This window comes from Emys orbicularis, chromosome 5 (genome assembly GCF_028017835.1).
Source record: "Emys orbicularis isolate rEmyOrb1 chromosome 5, rEmyOrb1.hap1, whole genome shotgun sequence".
NCBI classification, from domain to species: domain Eukaryota; kingdom Metazoa; phylum Chordata; order Testudines; family Emydidae; genus Emys; species Emys orbicularis.
The window spans coordinates 124,936,659-124,957,341 of NC_088687.1; the positions used below are offsets into that span (position 1 = coordinate 124,936,659).

Below are 20,683 nucleotides of genomic sequence, written 5' to 3' on the forward strand. Positions count from 1 at the left end.
TGTTTTGAGCATTTTGAACTAAACATTAAACACTACAGTAGGCACCTAATTTCATCTACAAAGTGTGTATTAACATCCAGCCAAATAACTGAATGGGGGCGGGGAATGATGTGCCCATACAAAGCTAGTTATTTGTCCAAGTAAATACTTATGCATGCAAGTGCTCATTTTGCATATTCTTACACGTCAGGAGGACCCATTAATTTCAGTAAGGCTATTTAAGAAGTAAGTAAGGGGTAAGAGTGGGAGAATAGGGACACAAATTATTTTTTAGCTCATGCACATGCAAGAATCTACTCCTGAAAATGTGGCCTTTTCTGTCCTTCAGGAATAATAATAAATAATAATAATAATAATAATATCCTTTTGTATTTATATAGTATGTTATCTCAGAGCACCTTACAAATGCTAGTACATATTATCATCTCTTTTTTATGGACAGGAGGAGTAAGGTGCAGAGAAGATGAATGACTAAATAATGGTCATAAAGGTAGTTTGTAACTGAGCTAGGAATACAGCTCAGGCCTTCTGACTCCCAGTGTTGTGCTTTACCTACTAGACCAATGCTGCCTCCCTACAGCAGCTCCTAACAATACATTCTGAATATCCTAAACTGTTATTGTGGACATCCAGTTATTATATATTGTTCAATTATATATTGGAATTCTAAAATAGAATGTATTAACTAAAATTCCAACCAAGTGCAATTTTATCTGGAGATTTATTCAAAGAAATTGTTCCTTTATATAATCCCCCCCCCCCCAGTTTATTTTCTGCTTTGTTGTTGTTTTTCCTTCTGTCTGGTTTATTTCATCATCATCATCATCTTACTGATGTCAGAGAATAAACATGTGCCTGCCTGAACATAGCTACATAGCAGTGTCAGAACAAAAAACAGGCCATAGGCCTTTTACCTATAGAATGGCTTGATAGTAACTTTACCATCTCCATCCTATAAAATTTTAAATTTTATAAAATTTAAAATTCTGCTATCAAATAAAGATCTAAAAACACCTCCACTTTTTTCAGCTTCTTGAACAAATGGTGGATATACTCCCTCTGTGGATCAGGGATTGTCTTTTATTGTACAATAGATAGCATAAATGGTGCCGAAGCTGGTTGATCTCTAGGCATGACCATAATATAAATGTTAAAAAATAATCATCCTTGCCATAACTGTAATGGAATACTAAATTGTATTATATTGTTCAGGCAAAAGGTGGCACCATGTGTAACATATCTTATCTGAGCATAGAACTGAAAAGCCTGGGAGTACATTAAAGGCTCATATAGTGAATACATCTGCGGTGTATCTTTCTGACAACAAGTGTCTGTAGCCAGTCCATATCTGATTCATAGCCTGACCTGCAACCTACCATGTACAATGTGTACATGACATGGTGTCAGAAGTAAACTAGTGTCAGTGGAGAACAAAAGCAGAAGGAAACAGCAACAAAGGTTGCCATCAGAAGAAACAAAGGTTGTAGGATCTCCTCCACATGCCACTCTTCAATGTCCCAGATAATTTCAGTTTTGACAAATCTTCAGAATGGACAGACTGAAAGCAGGATTTTGCATTGCAGCCAACTCCACAAGGAAACTGGAGACATTCAGGTATGCTCTTTAATTTATGCTACGAGGAAGCAGGCAGAGCACATCTTTAAATCCTTTAACTTTATTGAAGACAGTCACAGAGATGACTATGAAAGAGTTTTGGCTAAGTTTGATGTATACGATATACCTCAGAGAAATGTGATTTATGAAACAGCATGTTTTCACCGGAGCATTCAAAGACTAGGGAAAATGTTGAATGTTTTATAACAGTTCTCTGCATTGGCTGAAAACTGTGATTTTGGGACTGCAAAACATGAAAATATCAGAGACAGGCTGGTTATTGGGCTAGCAGATAAAAATCTTTCAGAGCAGCTACAATTAAATACAGACATGACCCTAAGTATGGCTGACCAGATAGCAAAACAGACAGAACTAGTAAAACAGCAGAACAAACGTAATAACGGCCATTCTGGGTCAGACCAAAGGTCCATCTAGCCCAGTATCCTGTCTTCTAACAGTGCCCAATGCCAGGTGCCCCAGAGGGAATGAACAGAACAGGTAATCATCAAGTAATCCATCCCCTGTCACCCATTCCCAGCTTCTGGCAAACAGAGGTTAGGGATACCACCCCTGCCCATCCTAATAGCCACTGATGGACCTATCCTCCATGAATTTATCCAGTTCTTATCCTGTTATAGTCTTGGCCTTCACAACATCCTCTGGCAAGGAGTTCCAGAGAGTGACTGTGCGTTGTGTGAAAAAAATACTTCCTTTTGTATGTTTTAAACCTGCTGCCTATTAATTTCATTTGGTGACCCCTAGTTCTTGTATTATGAGAAGGAGTAAATAACACTTCCTTATTTACTTTCTCCACACCAGTCATGATTTTATAGACCTCTATCATATCCCCCCTTAGTCGTCTCGTTTCCAAGCTGAAAAGTCCCAGTCTTATTAATCTCTCCTCATACGGCAGCCATTCCATCCCCCTAATCATTTTTGTTGCCCTTTTCTGAACCTTTTCCAAGTCCAATAGATCTTTTTTGAGATGGAGCGATCACATCTGCACGCAGTATTCAAGATGTGGGCAGTGATGAGCTGGAGCCGGTTTGCACTGGTTCACAAGAACCGGTTGCTAAAATTAGATGCCAGTGGAGAACCAGCTGTTAAAGGGCCGGGCGGGTGGGCAACTCTGATCCGTGGGCCACATCCGGCCCGTGGGACCATCCTGTCCCCAACCTGAGCTCCCAGGAGTCCCAGCTGGGACCTCCCCCGGCCCCTCCCCCGCTTCCCCTCCCTCCCCCAGAGCCGCAGCGTGCCGAGCCGCCGGCAGCTCAGCTCCCCAGACCTGCTGCTTTGAGCAGCCGCCGGCAAGGTGGGGGGTGGGGGGGCTGCAAGCTCCAGGGCCGCTCCTGGACGCAAGTGGGGCAATTTGCCCCGGGCCCCGCAGGGGCCCCCACAAGAATCTGAAGCTCCCCCCCGACCCCGCCTCCGCCTTCCCCCGTACCCAACCTCCCCCGTTCCCCGTCCTCTGACTGCCCCCCAGAACCTCTGCCCCATCCAACCCTCCCCGCTCCCTGTCCCCAGGACTCCCTGCCCCTTATCCAACCCCCCCCCCCCCGTCCCTGGCCTCTTACCTTGCCACTTACCCCCGCCTCCCCGCTTCCCGGAGCCTCAGCGTGTGGTGTCCAGGAGCGGCCCTGGTCAGTGCTGCAGCAGCGTGGTGGCTCCAGCGGGGCCTGAGGTCCTCCTGCTCAGAGCCGCGTGGTAAGGCTGGGGCGGGGCTGCGAGCTGTGGCTGACCGGCGGGAGCTCAGGCCCCGCTGGAGCCACCACGCCGCTGCAGCGCTGTCCAGGGCTGCTCCTGGACGCCGCGTGCTGAGGCTCCAGGAGATGGGGGAGGCAGAGGTAAGCGGCATGGTAAGGGGCTGGGGGGGCTGGATAAGGGGCAAAGAGTCCCGGGGATGGAGGGGGTTGGATGGGGCAGAGGCTCTGGAGGGGCGGTCAGGGGACGGGGAACGGAGCAGGGGTTGGGTAGGTGGGAGTTCCGGGGGTCTGTCAGGGTAATGGTGGATGGGGTCGGGGCAGTCAGGGGACAGGGAGCAGGGCGAGTTGGGTAGGAGGTGGGGTTCTGGGGGTCAGTTAGGGTGGGGAGTCTCAGGAAGGAGTGGTCAGGGGACAAGGAGCGGGGGGGTTGATGGATTGCGGGTTCTGAGGGGGGCAGTCGGGGACAGGACATGGGTGGGCGTCGGATGGGGGGGGGAAGATAGGCTGTTTTGGGAGGCAGGTGGGGCTTGTACTCACCAAGCGGTTCCCTACCGGGTCTTCGGCGGCACTTCGGCGGTGGGTCCTTCACTCGGTCCGGTACTGAAGGACCCACCGCCGAAGACCCGGCAGGGAACTGGTTCCTAAGATTTTGGCAGCTCATCACTGGATGTGGGCGTACCATGGATTCATATAGAGACAATATGATATTTTCGGTCTTATTATCTCTGTCTTTCTTAATGATTCCCAACATTCTGTTTGCTTTTTTGACTGCCGCTGCACAGTGAGTGAATGTGTTCAGAGAACTATCCACAATGACTCCAAGATCTCTTTCTTGAGTGGTAACAGCTAATTTAGACCCATCATTTTATATGTATAGTTGGGATTTTTTTCCAATGTGCATTACTTTGCATTTATGAACATTGAATTTCATCAGCCATTGTCTTGCCCAGTCACCCAGTTTTGAGAGATCTTTTGTAGCTCTTCGCAGTCTGCCTGGGACTTAACTATCTTGAGTAGTTTTGTATCATCTGCAAATTTTGCCACCTCACTGGTTTACCCCTTTTTCCAGATCATTTAGGAATATGTTGAATATGACTGGGCCCAGTACAGACCCCTGAGGGACACCACTATTTAGCTCTCTCCATTCTGAAAACTGACCATTTATTCCTACCCTTTGTTTCCTATCTTTTAACCAGTTACCAGTCCATGAGAGGACCTTCCCTCTTATCCCATGACATCTTCTTTTGCTTAAGAGCCTTTAGTGAGGGACCTTGTCAAAGGCTTTCTGAAAATCTAAATACACTATATCCACTGGATCCCCTTTGTGCACATGCTTGTTGACCCCCTCAAAGAATTCTAGCAGATTGGTGAGGCATGATTTCCCTTTACTAAAACCATGTTGACTCTTCCCCAACAAATTTTGTTCATGTGTCTGACAATTTTGTTCTTTATTATAGTTTCAGCCAGTTTGCCCAGTACTGTAGTCAGGCTTACCGTCCTGTAATGGCCGGGGTCACCTCTGGAGCCCTTTTTAAAAATTGGCATCACATTAGTTATCCTTCAGTCATTTGGAAAGAAAAACTTGAAAAACCTGAAACTAGCTCAGAAGCAGTAAAGAGACTCAGCATGACTGCTAAAAGTCATTATCCTAAGACCACTGTGGCTAAGAGGGACAAATTCCAGGAAAACACCAAAGCCTAAATGCACAAGATATGAAGAAATTCATAGCCCAATGTCCAGCCAAAAGTGCAAGCTGTAACAAATACACAAAGTATGGACATTTTGCAGTTGTTTGCCATAACAAGACATAATCGGGGAGTTTTCTAACATTACAGACAGTCAAGAGCCATTGTGTCTATTATCTATCACGTGTGACAACCAGAGCTGGCCTGGAGACTGAAACTCAGTATTCATGGAAAAACTGTTGACTTTAAAATTGACTCAGAAGCAGACATCACAGTCATTTCAGAAGGAAATTACAATCAACTTCAATCTCTCCCAGAGTTGAAGTCACCTGACACAGCTCTGACTAGCCCTGGAGGTATTCTGCATGGGCCAATTCACCACAGAAACAATTTACAAAGACAAAAGCTTTGTATTCAGAGTGCATGTGATCAAAGACCAGCAGCATGGCAGCCATGATGGGCATAGTGAAAAAGGTGGAGGAATTCAGTGCAGGATTTGATAATACTGGACTGTTGAAGAGAGATCTAGTACAAATAACCTTACAGTATAATGCTGAACCATACAGAATAACACCCTCTACCAGAAAGATCTCGGAAGATATTAGCTGCCGATTTATGCAACTTCAGATGACATAATTATTTGACCATAGTGGACTGTTTTTCAAGGTAAATAGAAATTATGTAATTGAAAAAGACATCATATGTTACAGTGCTATTGAGAAACTATAGTGCACTTTTGCTCATTTCAGTATTCCAGAACAACTAGTGATGGACAACAGACCATAATTCATTACAGCAGAATTTAAGTAATTCTGAACAAAATATTATTTTGATCATATTACTAGCAGTCCACATTACCCACAAGCAAATGAAGAGGCTGAGGGAGCTGTACAGACAGCCAAGAAAATCCTACAGCGGGAAGATCCATTTCTTGCTCTCCTGAACTATAGATCAACACCAGAAGAAGCTATTGGATATAGTCCAGCACATCTCCTGATGGAAAGACAACTCAGAACTACTGTTTCAACTTTGAAAAAGAATACATCTCCAAAGTGGCTAGACATGAAGAGAGCAACCAAATCAGATAAAAAAGGCAAAGAAAGCTTATGAACACTTTGACTACACTCAGAGATCTGTGAGGGCTAGAACCTGATGACAGTGTTCATATCAAACTGGATGGAGAAAAAGGACAATTCCAGCTGGCATAAAGAAAAATAATTCATCGCCCAGATCATAGGTGATCAAAACCAACAGAGAAAAGTTCAACAGAAAGTCAACATGTACAGTTTGTTCCTCAGAAAGAACAATCAACAGAGAAAACTCTACAGCTGGCGGATGCAAAACAAGAAGATTTGAAATTGACCTGTGACAGTTATTGCAACTAATGGACAGCCAGATGACCAAAATGTTATGCGTTCGGGTTGTGTAATTAGAAAACTTGCATTATTCAAAGGCACTTAACAGGCTGATGCATGCTGAACTTTAAAGATAACATGATAGTGTACATTTTGTACAATTTTGTAAATGATAGGAATTAAAGGAGGAGATGTAATGGAATGCTAAACTGTATTATACTGTTCAGCCACAAGGTGGTGCTGTGTAAAATATACCTTATCTTAGCATTTGACAGATCTGAGAGTACACCAAAGGATCTTATGTATGGATCTGAAAAGGAAGCTCTGGACCCAGTTCATATTTGGTACAGAGCCTGACCTGCAACCTATCATGTACAAGGTGTACATGACCATACTTTCAAGATTATCTCTTCTATCCACTATCATCACCTCCATCTTGATTAGATTAAACTTCCTTTTAATTTCCTGTGTACTGTTGCTGTGTCCACTTAAAGAGCTCCTGCATACCATTTCTGAGGTGGGAGCATTCCAAGGCTGTATAAAGTGATCTCTTTTTTATAATATGTAAGTCTTCTATGTTTCACAAGCATTTGGGATAACTGAGATATGAGGGACTCTCTAACTGTAAAATATTATTAAAGCATTGAGTTTACCTGTGTGCAAAGCAGTGGGCTGCTGACACTACCCAACAAGGATGAACAAGGCTGCCACCACAGAAGCTATTTCCAATATATATGGCTGCTAGCCAGGGGTGAGAGCCTGGTAGAGACGAAGAGCCACCAATAATCCTAGGTCTGATGAAACTTCGTTTTTTGTGTCTTCTTCCACATGCTCTTTTGACAACTGCAAAGGTATCCACAATATCTGGAACTATATCTGGTATCCTTTTCCTGGCGTCTGAGGCAGAAATTGGTGTGGTGAGTATCAGACTACATATACTTACAATTTCCAAAACTTGGATTTTCATGGGAGCCTAAGAAAGTTAGGTATCCAAATCTCATTGAATTTCACCCAGTTAAATAGCAGAATTGGGGCATACACTCTGATTCTAGGCTCATTATTACTGGGGAGATTGCTGATGATGCATGAAGCAGAAACAATACACCTTAATTTTCCGGACCCCACCTTTAGCTTTGTAGTTTAGAGAGTTAGAAAAAAAATGGTATCGTGAGTAGAATATATTTAAATGACTGATGGATAATAAATGGTCACTTTATAGGTTCAGATTACAACTCCATTTTAGCAAAAACGAGGAGTCGTTGTGGCACCTTAGAGACTAACAAATTTAAATTTGTTAGTTTCTAAGGTGCCACAAGGACTCCTCGTTGTTTTTGCTGATACAGACTAACATGGCTACCACTTTGAAACTCCATTTTAATAACTCCTATTAACATTAATGGCAATTAAATGTGAATTTAGGGGAAGAATAGACTTCTTGGTTTTTTTAAATCCATTTAGTATTTGCCATACATTTTTAGTTTAAACTGCTGAAACAAGTATCAATGAGGACAGAGATTTGCTCATTGAGAGCCTGATTCTGCTACCTTTACTGACACAAGCAATCTTTACTCAAACAGCCACATTCATCTATATGGCGCTGCTTGCATGAGTAAGGATAAGTGCTGAAGGATGGTGCACCAAAAGCTCCATTAATTTCTGAAGACTTACCCACATGATGGCCTGGCAAGGACAGCTGTAATATTGTGATCACTGTGCAATAAACTAAGGCAGTGTTTTTCAACCACTGTTCCGCGGCACACTAGTGTGCCGCGAGATGTTGCCTGGTGTGCCGTGGGAAAAAAATATTGCGCACTGAATAAAGTATTTTATAATTTTTCATATTTCTGTTTACTTACTATTTCATAATAAAGTAATTATAAAATACTTTCTTTGTGTTTATTTGATTCCTATTCAAGAGAATTACTTTATATATAGTCAATATAGGCACAGAGTTAAATTTTTTAACATTTTCTAATGGTGGTGTGCCTCGTGATTTTTTTCATGAAACAAGTGTGCCTTTGCCCAAAAAAAGGTTGAAAAACACTGAACTAAGGATACATAACTGTATAATACTGTACATGAAAACTGTATTTTTTCTTCCAAGAAAACATATTGGCGTTACAGTAGCAGAGGGAATAAACTTACTCATTCGAGACCACCAGGACTTAAGAAATGCAAATGAAACCTAAAATTTGGGTTAACAAATGAAAAAGTTCCATTGATACTAGAAAAAGTTTTCACTGGATCACACTGAAATGAAAAATGAAATCTATTATCAGATCACATGACCTAATATTTACCTACCACAAGATGTAATGTTACAATATTCCCAAGACAAAGTATTGTCCTTCATGATGTAACACCAGGGCTTCTCATCATTATCTGGATTTCTAATAACGTTTGAGGAGAGTAAATTAAAAGCAGTGTCAATAACAATACTTAGCACTTTACAAACAAACATTTACATACTTATCCTTGCACCATCCATAGGATCGATCCTGCAATGTGCTGAGCAGTCTAGACTTGATCCAGCAAAGCATTTAAGCATGTACTTAACTTTAAAGCTTGTGATTTGTCCCATTCACTTCAATAGGGCTACTCATTGCTTGAAGTTAAGCATGTGCTTAAGGGCCAGGTTTTAAAGATGCAGATAGTTGCCTAGTGTAATTTTCAAAGCTCCCACGCTCCTAACTCTCATTGATTTTAAGTGCTTTGCTGGACTGGGTCCTGAGTGCTCAGCACTTTACAGGATCAAGTCCCCATGTGATGTATGCATTATTTAGCCCCATTTTATAAAAGACATAGATGGGTTAAGTGACTTGCTTAAGGACATATAGCAAGTCAGTAGCAAAAATAGCTAGCATTTAAGAATCTAAAACACCTAGCCTGTTTTCAGCCCATTAGAAAACTCTGCCAATATATTGAGGTAGTGGGAGGATAGGTTAAGAATCTATTACATTCTTTAAAGCAAAAAAAAAAAGATGGGAATATCAGGATGAACTCAGTTCCAAGTTTCATCAGCATTAATCTGGAGTAGCTATTTGGACACATTGGAGTTACTCTAGATTTATAGCAGTGTAAATGAAAGCAGAATTTGGTCCTTCAGCTGTCTCTCTCTCTGTGAGTAAATGCAAACATAAGAAAAACTCTGCAAATGTCTTTGAAGGCAAACCAAAAACTCTTAAAAAGTAGATTAAAAGAAATATTCAAGATTTCACTAGAGAATAATGAATGTTGTTTTCTTAAAGGAACTGACTGCAATTGATTGGTTCCAATATGCTTCTCTGAGAACAGAATTATCTTTGTCAGTGCTGCAGAAGTAACCAGAAATATGTCTGATTTACTCATTCCATAATATAATGGTAGCTTTCAAAGCCTCAAAAAGATCTTCCCTATAACTAGTCACAATGACAAGATAATACAGGGCTTCAGGTAAACAGGGAGCCTAATTTGAATATGACTTATCCTAAACTATACACATTCTTTTTAAGATTCTTCAGTAGCTTTCTGAATCTGCCTGCTACTCTTCAAAGACTAAAACACTTTAAATTCTCAGAACAGAAGCAGCAGCATGGGTTGAGTCATCTACCGCCAACTATGTTTCTAAATTAGAATATTTGAACAAGAAGATATCTGTGGGATTACACAGTGAATTGGAGATATCCACCTAAAAATGAAAATCTGCTAGCAAAAAAAGTGGAAAAAAGGGGCTTTACTGTTTCTTCTCTGCATTATACAGGACATGATCACACAAGCTCCTACACAGGTATATGATTTTTTTTCTTGTATTTTAAATCTTTACGTGAATGCTGTGCTCAAAGGGACCAAACTGACAAGGCCTAGATTCAGCAGAGTGCCTAGCACACGCTTAAAGTTCAGCACATGTTTAAACCCCTTTGAAGTCAAATTGGTTTGATCTCCTGAGCTGGCTCCAATTCAGCAAAGCACTTAGGCATGTACTGAACGGGGATGTTTTCAAGTACGTGCTTAAGTGCTTTGTTGAATCTGGACTCAGCTGTGGAGCTCCAACCAATTTGGATAAAACAAGAAACACTTTTTGGAGATTCAGAAAAAGCAGATTTTATTTATTAATTTATTTATGGGTCTCTGCACTTACTGGCTTCCTGCAAAAGAAGAGCTACTGTGAGAAATGATGCTTTCATAATATTTCCAAATAAACCAGGGTCTATAGGAAATTTCATGAGAAATTCTGATCTCTGCAGATTACTAGCCTGATTTCCAAACAAAACAAAAAAAATCAGATAACAGCAGGATAAGCATCTGAACCAATCTCTAAAATGTCTGATATTTGCCCATCCCCACTGTTTGCCATAAAATGGACATAAATTGTTTGTCTCTCTCTTTTGGTTATCTGAGGCATGGAGAAAGGCCAGCTGCTGAGAGAGGGCACAGGAAGGGATAATTCCTAAGGCCCAATCGCAACAGATGTTCTGACTAGAGCTGGTCAGAGAAAGGTATGGAACCATATTCCTCCAGAATATGCAGTTCCATTGAAATCGATACACTTCATGAAATTGTATTGATTTAATTGGAATTTCATTTCAGAAGAAAATGGGAAAAGTATGGACAACATCAAAATATCCTACTTTGAAGTTTTTAGAATGAAACATCGATTTTTTGTTTTGAAATAACAATTTCCATTTTGTTGTTTTGTATTATAGTACAAACATTCTAAAAAGTCAACACTGAAATGCTTTGATTTTGTCAAAACAAAATGTTTTTGACCTGAAACAGTTTGTCTCCCCCAGAATTTTCCTTCATGAAGAATTTCACAATTTTCCGTTTTCTTTACAATTCAGAATGAAACCAAATTTCAAAATCTTTAAATCCTTTGAGAAACAGAACTTCCATTCTCCACACAGCTCTGATTTTCATTTTTACATATACCCTATTCCTGGATGGACCCTCTTGTCTCCATAGCTGCAGTGACTGCTGAGAGTGCTGATGATACTCCACTACAGATAGAGGCAGGGTGCAACACCAACATAGAGAGGAGGACAACTGCCAGAACATTCATCATCACAGTCGCTCTCTGGAGGAGAGGATGAAGTTAACTGCGGGCCCCTGGGGTGACTCTATGAGGTATTGTTTTGTCTTTTGGGACTCATGTGGAAAAGGTCACAGAGATGAGGAAGCTAAAAGGCCCAGAAATTTCTAACATTCCCTCAAGTCTAGACATTCTTTTGGCGGCCCTAGCTAGCTATTTATTTTAGCTGCAAGATCCTACACTTTTTAAATGTAGATCCCTCTTGAGGACCTACTTCTCCTAGGCTGCTTAAAGTGAGTCTATGAATTTCATGTTCTGAATAGACTCTCTGAAGCTAACCAGTGTTACTGCAACAAAAGATAACAGCTGAACGGATATCGCTGGTAATCCAGTCTTCCAAAACCACTGCTATGTTCAATGTATACTTTGATTTACAAACACTGGGTGTGCAAGAAGTTCTCACCTGCAGTAAGAGTAGGGTCCCAAGCCCAGCTGCACAGCTTTTTCAACACTGTCAACATGAAGTTCTTGGTAGAGCAAATCTGAATTCCAGGGCACGCAACTGTGTCCAGAAACAGTCGTCTTCACAACCCCTCTGTACTCTGTACCATTGCCACGATAACATAGTTGGTAAGGGACTGGACAAAACACAATATGCTGATCAGAAATAAGGGCAAATTCAGTGCTAAAGAAATGCTTATTTCATCACCAGTATCCTAAGTGATATCTCTGTGAATTAAAAGTCAATGGGCCTGATTCTCCAGTGCCTTACACCTTGTGTATTTATTTCTGCTGTGCAAAGAGGGTGTACAAAACCACCAAATCAAATTAACAGTGGGTGGCATTCATTTTATACATGTATAAATGAATACACAACATAGGTGCTGACTCCGTGGGTACTCTGGGGCTGGAGCACCCACGGGGGGAAAATGGTGGGGGCTGAGCACCCACCGGCAGCCCTCCTACCAGCTCCCCCCCCACACACCCCAGTGCCTCCAGCCCTCTGGTGGGCCCCACGGATCAGTGCCTCCCCCTCCCTCCCAGTGCCTCCCGCCCACCGTGACCAGCTGTTTCATGGTGTGTAGGAGGCTAGGGGGGAGGGGAGAGGAGCAAGGATGCAGTGCGCTCGGGGGAGGAGGCTGAACTGGGGGGGAAGAGGCAGGGTGGGGGTAGAGCAGGGGCAGGAAGAGGCAGGGCGTGGGTGGGTCCTTGTGGGAAGGAGTGGAGTGGGGGCAGGGCCTGGGGCACAGCCAGAGGTCGAGCACCCCCCAGCACTTTGAAAAGTTGGCATTTGTGATACACAAGGTGCAAAGCAGTGGAGAATCAGGCCTAATGTGGTCACCATAAATGAAAGCCTTTAATCAGCAAGGTGCAGCAAAGTACGCATTATCAAACATTTAAAGCACCTGATTTTTAAAGGGACTTGAAAACCTGGCTTCCTGTCAGTACATGTGCAGCTCAGCACACCCAAACATACATATGCTTTCCAAGCACTAACAGTTGCTCAAATTTACACATACAAAACCTCATTTTTCTATCACCTTCACACTGGTCATTTGTCTAGATAGGTTTGGCACATGTATCTTCGACCACCTGTATGCGCAGCTGTTAGAATCTGTCAGTGCACATCCATCTATTAGTGCTCGACAAGCTTTTGCAGGGAAGTTTGTACACACAAACGTGAACAGAACACAGGGTCACTGGAACGAGGGGGGCCAAGGGGCCATGGCTCTCCCACTTTTGAAAATGGATGGGTCTGGTCTGTCCACTTTTTGCCAAGGGCCTGCCCCTGGTGCCTCTTCTCTTCTCTTCTCCCCAAGGCATTGCCCCCAGGCCAGGCTGGAAGCCAAAGCCGGGTTGGGGTAAGTACCACACAGACAGCTATTGGGAGCTGCAAACCCTCCATCTGCCCTGGGCAGGGGGCCGGGAGGGTGGGGATATGGGCCGAGGACTGCTCTTGGGCCCAGACTCCCCCGCCCAGCTCTAGCTTGGCTGGGAGGCGGGGCCTCAGGGGGAAGCGGAGGGGTGGGGGTAAGGCAATGGAGGGGACGGGGCCTCATGACCCCCCTAGTTTTAGGAAGAATCCTTTGCCCCAATAGAACAGGAAGCCAGCTTCTGAAAATCCAGCTCAGAGAATCTCAAAGAAAGCACAAAATCCTCAAAAGTACAAACAAGACTAATTATGACCAAGTCCTACAGTGCTTCATTGCCCAGCAACTTCAGTAAGAGTTACACAAGCTTGAGGTGTGCAGGACTGAGCTCTAAGGGGGTCTATTCTTCCATCAGGAATAAGGGATTTAAAGATATAACATCACAAGTTGCTTAACTGCTGGTACATCAACCACAGCATACCACATGGGCAGCCTAACCTACCAGGTTCCTGCTGATGTTCCCTTGATTTTGGTGGAGTGTATCAAGACAGGAACTGGGGAACAGCACCGGCAGTGAACAAGTTTATGCTAATGGCAATTATTCCTCTAATCATCAGTGAAGACTAGACCTCAAACTTAGAAGTGGGCACCAGGCACAAACCTAAACTAAACAGTAATAAGTCACCAGGACCAGATGGTATTCACCCAAGGGTTCTGAAGGAACTCAAATATGAAATTGCAGAACTACTAACTGTAGTTTGTAACCTATCATTTAAATCAGCTTTTGTACCAAATGACTGGAGGATAGCTAATGGGATGCCAATTTTTAAAAAGGGCTCCAGAGGTGATCCTGGCAATTAGAGGCCAGTACGCCTGACTTCAGTACTGGGCAAACTGGTTGAAACTAAGAACTAATTGTCAGACACATAGATGAACATAATTCGTTGGGGAAGAGTCAACATGGTGTTTGTAAAGGGAAATCATGCCTCACCAATCTACTAGAATTCTTTGAGGAGGTCGACAAGCACATGGACAAGGGGTATCCAGTGGATATAATAATAATATATGGAGATATCCTATCTCCTAGAACTGGAAGGGACCCCGAAAAGTCATCGAGTCCAGCCCCCTGCCTTCACTAGCAGGACCAAGTACTGATTTTGCCCCAGATCCCTAAGTGACCCCCTCAAGGATTGAACTCACAACCCTGGGTTTAGCAGGCCAATACTCAAACCACTGAGCTCTCTCTCTCTCTCTCTCTCTCTCTCTCTCTATATATATATATATATATATATATATAGTGTACTTAGAGTTTCAGAAAGCCTTTGACAAGGTCCCTCACCAAAGGCTCTGAAGCAAAGTAAACTGTCATGGGATAAGAGGGAAGATCCTCTCATGGACTGGTAACTGGTTAAAAGATAGGAAACAAAGGGTAGGAATAAATGGTCAGTTTTCAGAATGGAGAGAGGTAAATAGTGGTGTCTCCCAGGGGTCTGTACTGGGCCCAGTCATATTCAACATATTCCTAAATGATCTGGAAAAAGGGGTAAACAGTGAGGTGGCAAAATTTGCAGGTGATACTAAACTACTCAAGATAGTTAAGTCCCAGGCAGACTGCAAAGAGCTACAATCCAGGAAGTTTTTGTAGAGTGTTGGGGACAACTTCCTGGTGCAAGTGCTGGAGGAACCAACTAGGGGCCATGCTCCTCTTGACCTGCTGCTCACAAACAGGGAAGAATTGGTAAGGGGAAGTAGAAATGGTGGTAACCTGGGAAGCAGTGACCATGAGATGTTCGAGTTCAGGATCCTGACAAAAGGAAGGAAGGAGGGCAGCAGAATACGGACCCTGAACTTCAGAAAAGCAGACTTTGGCTCCCTCAGGGAACTGATGGGCAGGATCCCCTGGGAGGCTAATATGAGGGGAAAAGGAGTCCAGGAAAGCTGGCTGTATTTTAAAGAAGCCTTATTGAGGGTGCAGGAACAAACCATCCCGATGTGCAGAAAAAATAGCAAATATGGCAGGCGACCAGCTTGGCTTAACAGAGAAATCTTCGGTGAGCTTAAACACAAAAAGGAAGCTTACAAGAAGTGGAAACTTGGACAGATGACATGGGAGGAGTATAAAAATATTGCTCAAGCATGCAGGGGTGTAATCAGGAAGGCCAAACCACAATTGCAGTTGCAGCTAGCAAGGGATGTGAAGGGTAACAAGAAGGGTTTTTACAGGTATGTTAGCAACAAGAAGGTGGTCAGGGAAAGTGTGGGACCCTTACTGAATGGGGGAGGCAACCTAGTGACAGATGATGTGGAAAAAGCTGAAGTATTCAATGCTTTTTTTGCCTCGGTCTTCACAGACAAGGTCAGCTCCCAGACTGCTGCACTGGGCAGCACAGTATGGGGAGGAGGTGGGCAGCCCTCAGGGGTGAAAGAACAGGTTAAGGACTATTTAGAAAAGCTGGACATGCACAAGTCCATGGGTCCGGATCTAATGCATCCAAGGGTGCTGAAGGAGTTGGCTGATGTGATTGCAGAGCCATTGGCAATTATCTTTGAAAACTCGTGGCGATCAGGGCTTTGTCCCGGACGATTGGAAAAAGCAAATATAGTGCCCATTTTTAAAAAAGGGAAGAAGGAGAATCTGGGGAACTACAGACCAATCAGCCTCACCTCAGTCCCTGGAAAAATCATGGAGCAGGTCCCCAAGGAATCCATTTTGAAGCACTTGGCGGAGAGGAAGGTGATCAGGAACAGTCAACATGGATTCACTAAGGGCAAGTCATGCCTGACCAACCTGATTGCCTTCTATGATGAGAAAACTGGCTCTGTGGATATGGGGAAAGCGGTGGATGTGATATATCTTGACTTTGGCAAAGCTTTTTATACAGACCTGGGGCCAATTTTGTTCAACATCTTCATTAATGATCGGGATGATGGGATGGATTGCACCCTCAGCAAGTTCACGGATGACACTAAGCTGGGGGGAGAGGTAGATACACTGGAGGGTAGGGATAGATTCCAGAGTGACCTAGACAAATTGGAGGATTGGGCCAAAAGAAATCTGATGAGGTTCAACAAGGACAAGTGCAGAGTCCTGCACTTAGGACGAAAGAATCCCATGAACTGCTACAGGCTGGGGACCGACTGGCTAAGCAGCAGTTCTGCAGAAAAGGACCTGGAGATTACAGTGGACAAGAAGCTAGATATGAGTCAACAGTGTGCCCTGGTTGCCAAGAAGGCTAATGACATATTGGGCTGTATGAGTAGGAGCACTGCCAGCAGATCGAGGGAAGTGATTATTTCCCTCTATTCGGCACTGGTGAAGCCACATCTGGAGTATTGCGTTCAGTTTTGGGCCCCCCCACTACAGAAAGGATGCAGACAAATTGGATAGAGGCCAGCGGAGGGCAACGAAAATGATTAGGGGGCTGGGGCACATGGCTTACGAGGAGAAGCTGAAGGAACTGGGCTTATTTAGTCTGCAGAAGAGAAGAGTGAGGGGGGATTTGATAGCAGCCTTTAAACTACCTGAAGGGGGGTTCCAAAGAGGATGGAACTCGGCTGTTCTCAGTGGTGGCAGATGATAGAACAAGGAGCAATGGTCTCAAGTTGCAGTGGGGGAGGGCTAGATTGGATATTAGGAAAAGCTATTTCACTGGGAGGGTGGTGAAGCACTGGAATGGGTTACCTAGGGAAGTAGTGGAATATCCACCCTTAGAGGTTTTTAAGGCCCGGCTTGACAAAGCTCTGGCTAGGATGATTTAGTTGGGGTTGGTCCTGCTTTGAGCAGGGAGTTGGACTAGATGACCTCCTTAGGTCTTTTCCAACCCTAATCTTCTATGATTCTATGATACAAAAGGATCTCTCAAAACTAGGTGACTGGGCAACAAACCCCGTTGCCTACTCTGTCCCCATATCTACTCTAGTGACACCATCAGAGGACCCAGCCACATCAGCCACACCATCAGGGTCTCATTCACCTGCACATCTACTAATGTGATATATGCCATCATGTGCCAGCAATGCCCCTCTGCCATGTACATTGGCCAAACCGGACAGTCTCTACGTAAAAGAATAAATGGACACAAATCAGACTTCAGGAATGGTAACATACAAAAGCCAGTAGGAGAACACTTCAATCTCCCTGGACATTCAATAACAGGTTTAAAAGTAGCCATCCTTCAACAAAAACTCTTCAAAAACAGACTTCAAAGAGAAACTGCAGAACTACAATTCATTTGCAAATTTAACACCATTAATTTGGGCTTGAATAGGGACTGGGAGTGGCTAGCTCACTACACAAGCAATTTTCCCTCTCTTGGTATTGACACCTCCTCATCAATTATTGGGAGTGGACCACATCCACCCTGCCTGAATTGGCCTTGTTAACACTGGTTCTCCACTTGTAAGGTAACTCCCTTCTCTTCATGTGTCAGTATATTTATGCCTGTGTCTGTAATTTTCACTCCATGCATCTGAAGAAGTGGGGTTTTTACCCACGAAAGCTTATGCCCAAATAAATCTGTTAGTCTTTAAGGTGCCACCGGACTCCTTGTTGTTTTTGTGGATACAGACTCACACGGCTACCCCTCTGAAAAATAGCAGATGAAATTCAATGTTGATAAATGCAAAGTAATGCACATTGGAAAATATAATCCCAACTATATGTATAAAATGATGGGGTCCAAATTAGCTGTTACTGCTCAAGAAAGAGATCTTGGAGTCATTGTGGATAGTTCTCTGAAAACATCCACTCAATGTGCAGTGGCAGTCAAAAAAGCAAACAGAATGTTGGGAATCATTAAGAAAGGGACAGATAATAAGACAGAAATTATCATATTGCCTCTATATAAATCCAGTGTGATAGGGCCCTCAGTGGCTGGGCAACCTAGTGGCTGGATCGTTGGCTAGTGGGGGCTATAGGAGGCCCTGACCCCTCCTTTTCCCTCAGGTCCTGGACCAGGGTCCTGTGTTGCTCAACCCCTAAACAGGGGAGATGGTTCTTTCTCCGGGCCTTCTGAGTTTGAAATGCCTCCTCACAGGCTCTGGTCCACTGGATCCTTTTAAGGACTCTCGTTCTTCAGGAGATCAGAAAGGGGGCCACAATGGAGGAGAACCCTGGGATAAAGCAGTGGTAATATCCGGCTAGTCCTAGGAGTCGACGTACATGCTTCTTTGAGGACAGCTGGAGGGCCTGGACTTTGCTAATCAAGGATTATGCCCTTCCCCAATGTGTACCCAAGGTACATGGTCTTATTCTTCCCAAGGTGATATTTGGTGGGGTTCATCATCAGGCCAGCTTCCTTGAGGGACTGCAGGATCGAGGTCACATGTTTCAAATGGTGTTGCCAGTCGCGACTATAAATCACCAGGTCATCTAGGTACGCGGCTGCATATCTGCTACGGGGACGGAGAATTCGGTCCATCAGCTGCTGAAATGTGGCTAGAGCCCCATGCAAACCAAAGGGCATGGTCTGGAACTGGAAAAGTCTGAAGGGGGTGGGGAAAGCATTTTTTTCCCTGGACTCGGGTGTGAGGAGGATCTACCAATAGCCCTTTGTGACAGCTTGGAAAAGAGATGACTAAGAGCGGAAGATAGAGATTTATAAAATCATGACTGGTGTGGAGAAAGTAAATAAGGAAGTGTTATTTAGTCCTTCTCATAACACAAGAACTAGGGGTCACCAAATGAAATTAATAGGCAGCAGGTTTAAAACAAACAAAAGGAAGTATTTCTTCACACAACGCACAGTCAACCTGTGGAACTCTTTGCCAGAGGATGTTGTGAAGGCCAAGACTATAACAGGTGTGACAAAGTTCCTCCTCTATCTTGGTGGGTCCTGCGCTTATTGGCGGATTTTCTTGCCTCAGAGATTCACCATGTGGGTTGGGGAACAGCCCAGAGACCTTCCCCTCTGGAAGAACCCACAGTCCAGGTCAATTGGGAGGTTTGGGGGGAACCCGGGCCCGCCCTCTACTCCGGGTTCCAGCCCAGGGCCCTGTGGACTGCAGCTGTCTATAGTGCCTCCTGTAACAGCTGCATGACAGCTACAACTCCCTGGGCTACTTCCCCATGGCCTCCTCCAAACACCTTCCTTATTCTCACCACAGGACCTTCCTCCTGGTGTCTGATAACGCTTGTGCTCCTCAGTCCTCCAGCAGCACACCCTCTCACTCTCAGCTCCTTGTGCCTCTTGCTCCCAGCTCCTCACACTCGCACCACAAACTGAAGTGAGCTCCTTTTTAAAACCCAGGTGCCCTGATTAGCCTGCCTTAATTGATTCTAGCAGCTTCTTCTTAATTGGCTCCAGGTGTCCTAATTAGCCTGCCTGCCTTAACTGGTTCTAGCAGGTTCCTGATTACTCTAGTGCAGCCCCTGCTCTGGTCACTCAGGGAACAGAAAACTATTCATCCAGTGACCAGTATATTTGCCCTCTACCAGACTCCTGTACCTCACTGGTCTGGGCCTGTCACACAGGGTTCAAAAAAGAACTAGATAAATTCATGGAGGATGGATCCATCTATGGCTATTAGCCAGGACGGGCAGGGATAGTGTCCCTATCCTCTGTTTGCCCGAAACTGGGAATGGGAGACATCAGTTGTATCAGTTGATGATTACCTGTTCTGTTCATTCCCTCTGGGGCACCTGGCATTGGCCACTGTCAGAAAATAGGATGCTGGGCTAGATGGACCTTTGGTCTGATCCAGTATGGCCACTCTTATGTTCTTATGATAGGGTGTTGTCATTTTAGTTCTCGAAGACATCACCATAGTTGCTGTACTTGGGAGGCAGTTCCGAAGTCAACTCTGATGGTGGTCCCATCTGACCCACAGCCAGGGCTTGGGGTCATGGCATTCTGGTTCTGGGATTCATCAGGTGGTGCGTATAGACAGATGTGCTGTCAGAACTTGGAACAGATGGGGAAGTGTGGTGAGCGGATCATCCTGAATGGAAGGACTTTCCGATGATCCCAAATGGCAGCTTCCATAGGAACCATCTCCTGTGTCACTGGTCCTCACAACAGGAGTGAGCCATCTGTAGTTTCCACTCGGTTGGGGACCACCTTTGGTTGTACTGGAATACCCAGGGCTTGGGCAGCATTATCATCTATGGAGTTGTCCACTGCCCCAGAATCCAGCAGGACCCACTGTGGGGGAATTTTGGTAAGACTTTCCTGGAACATAGAGGCAGACCTGGATTTTAAGGTGTGGGGAGCCCTCACCATGCCTGGGGCAGGGCTCACTAAGGAGTAGGGGGTACAGTATCTCAGAGCTCGCCCAACCCATTCCCCTGGGTCTAGGCATGAGTCGATTCCCAAACTGGGTCATGCAAGAGTTCAGGATGGGCAATTGGCAAGAGCGTGACCAGATCCTCCACAGTAGAAACACAACCTCAACAGCAACAGAGCTCTTTTTCTTTAGGGGGTCACATGATGGCGGGTGTTATCCAGCT

The 20,683-nt window shown here is 44.3% G+C and overlaps 1 protein-coding gene across 1 annotated transcript in view; it reads right to left on the reverse strand.

The window, feature by feature from the left end:
- The window catches only part of HGFAC (HGF activator), a 68,876-nt gene that overhangs the window by 7,482 nt on the left and 40,711 nt on the right, over nt 1–20,683 (reverse strand). The window contains exons 8-10 of the mRNA XM_065405654.1: nt 11,829–12,003; nt 8,662–8,747; nt 7,011–7,254 (exon numbers count right to left, since the gene is read on the reverse strand). Of these exons, the coding sequence (XP_065261726.1) occupies nt 7,011–7,254; nt 8,662–8,747; nt 11,829–12,003 (505 nt within the window). The remainder of the gene's footprint in view (nt 1–7,010; nt 7,255–8,661; nt 8,748–11,828; nt 12,004–20,683) is intronic.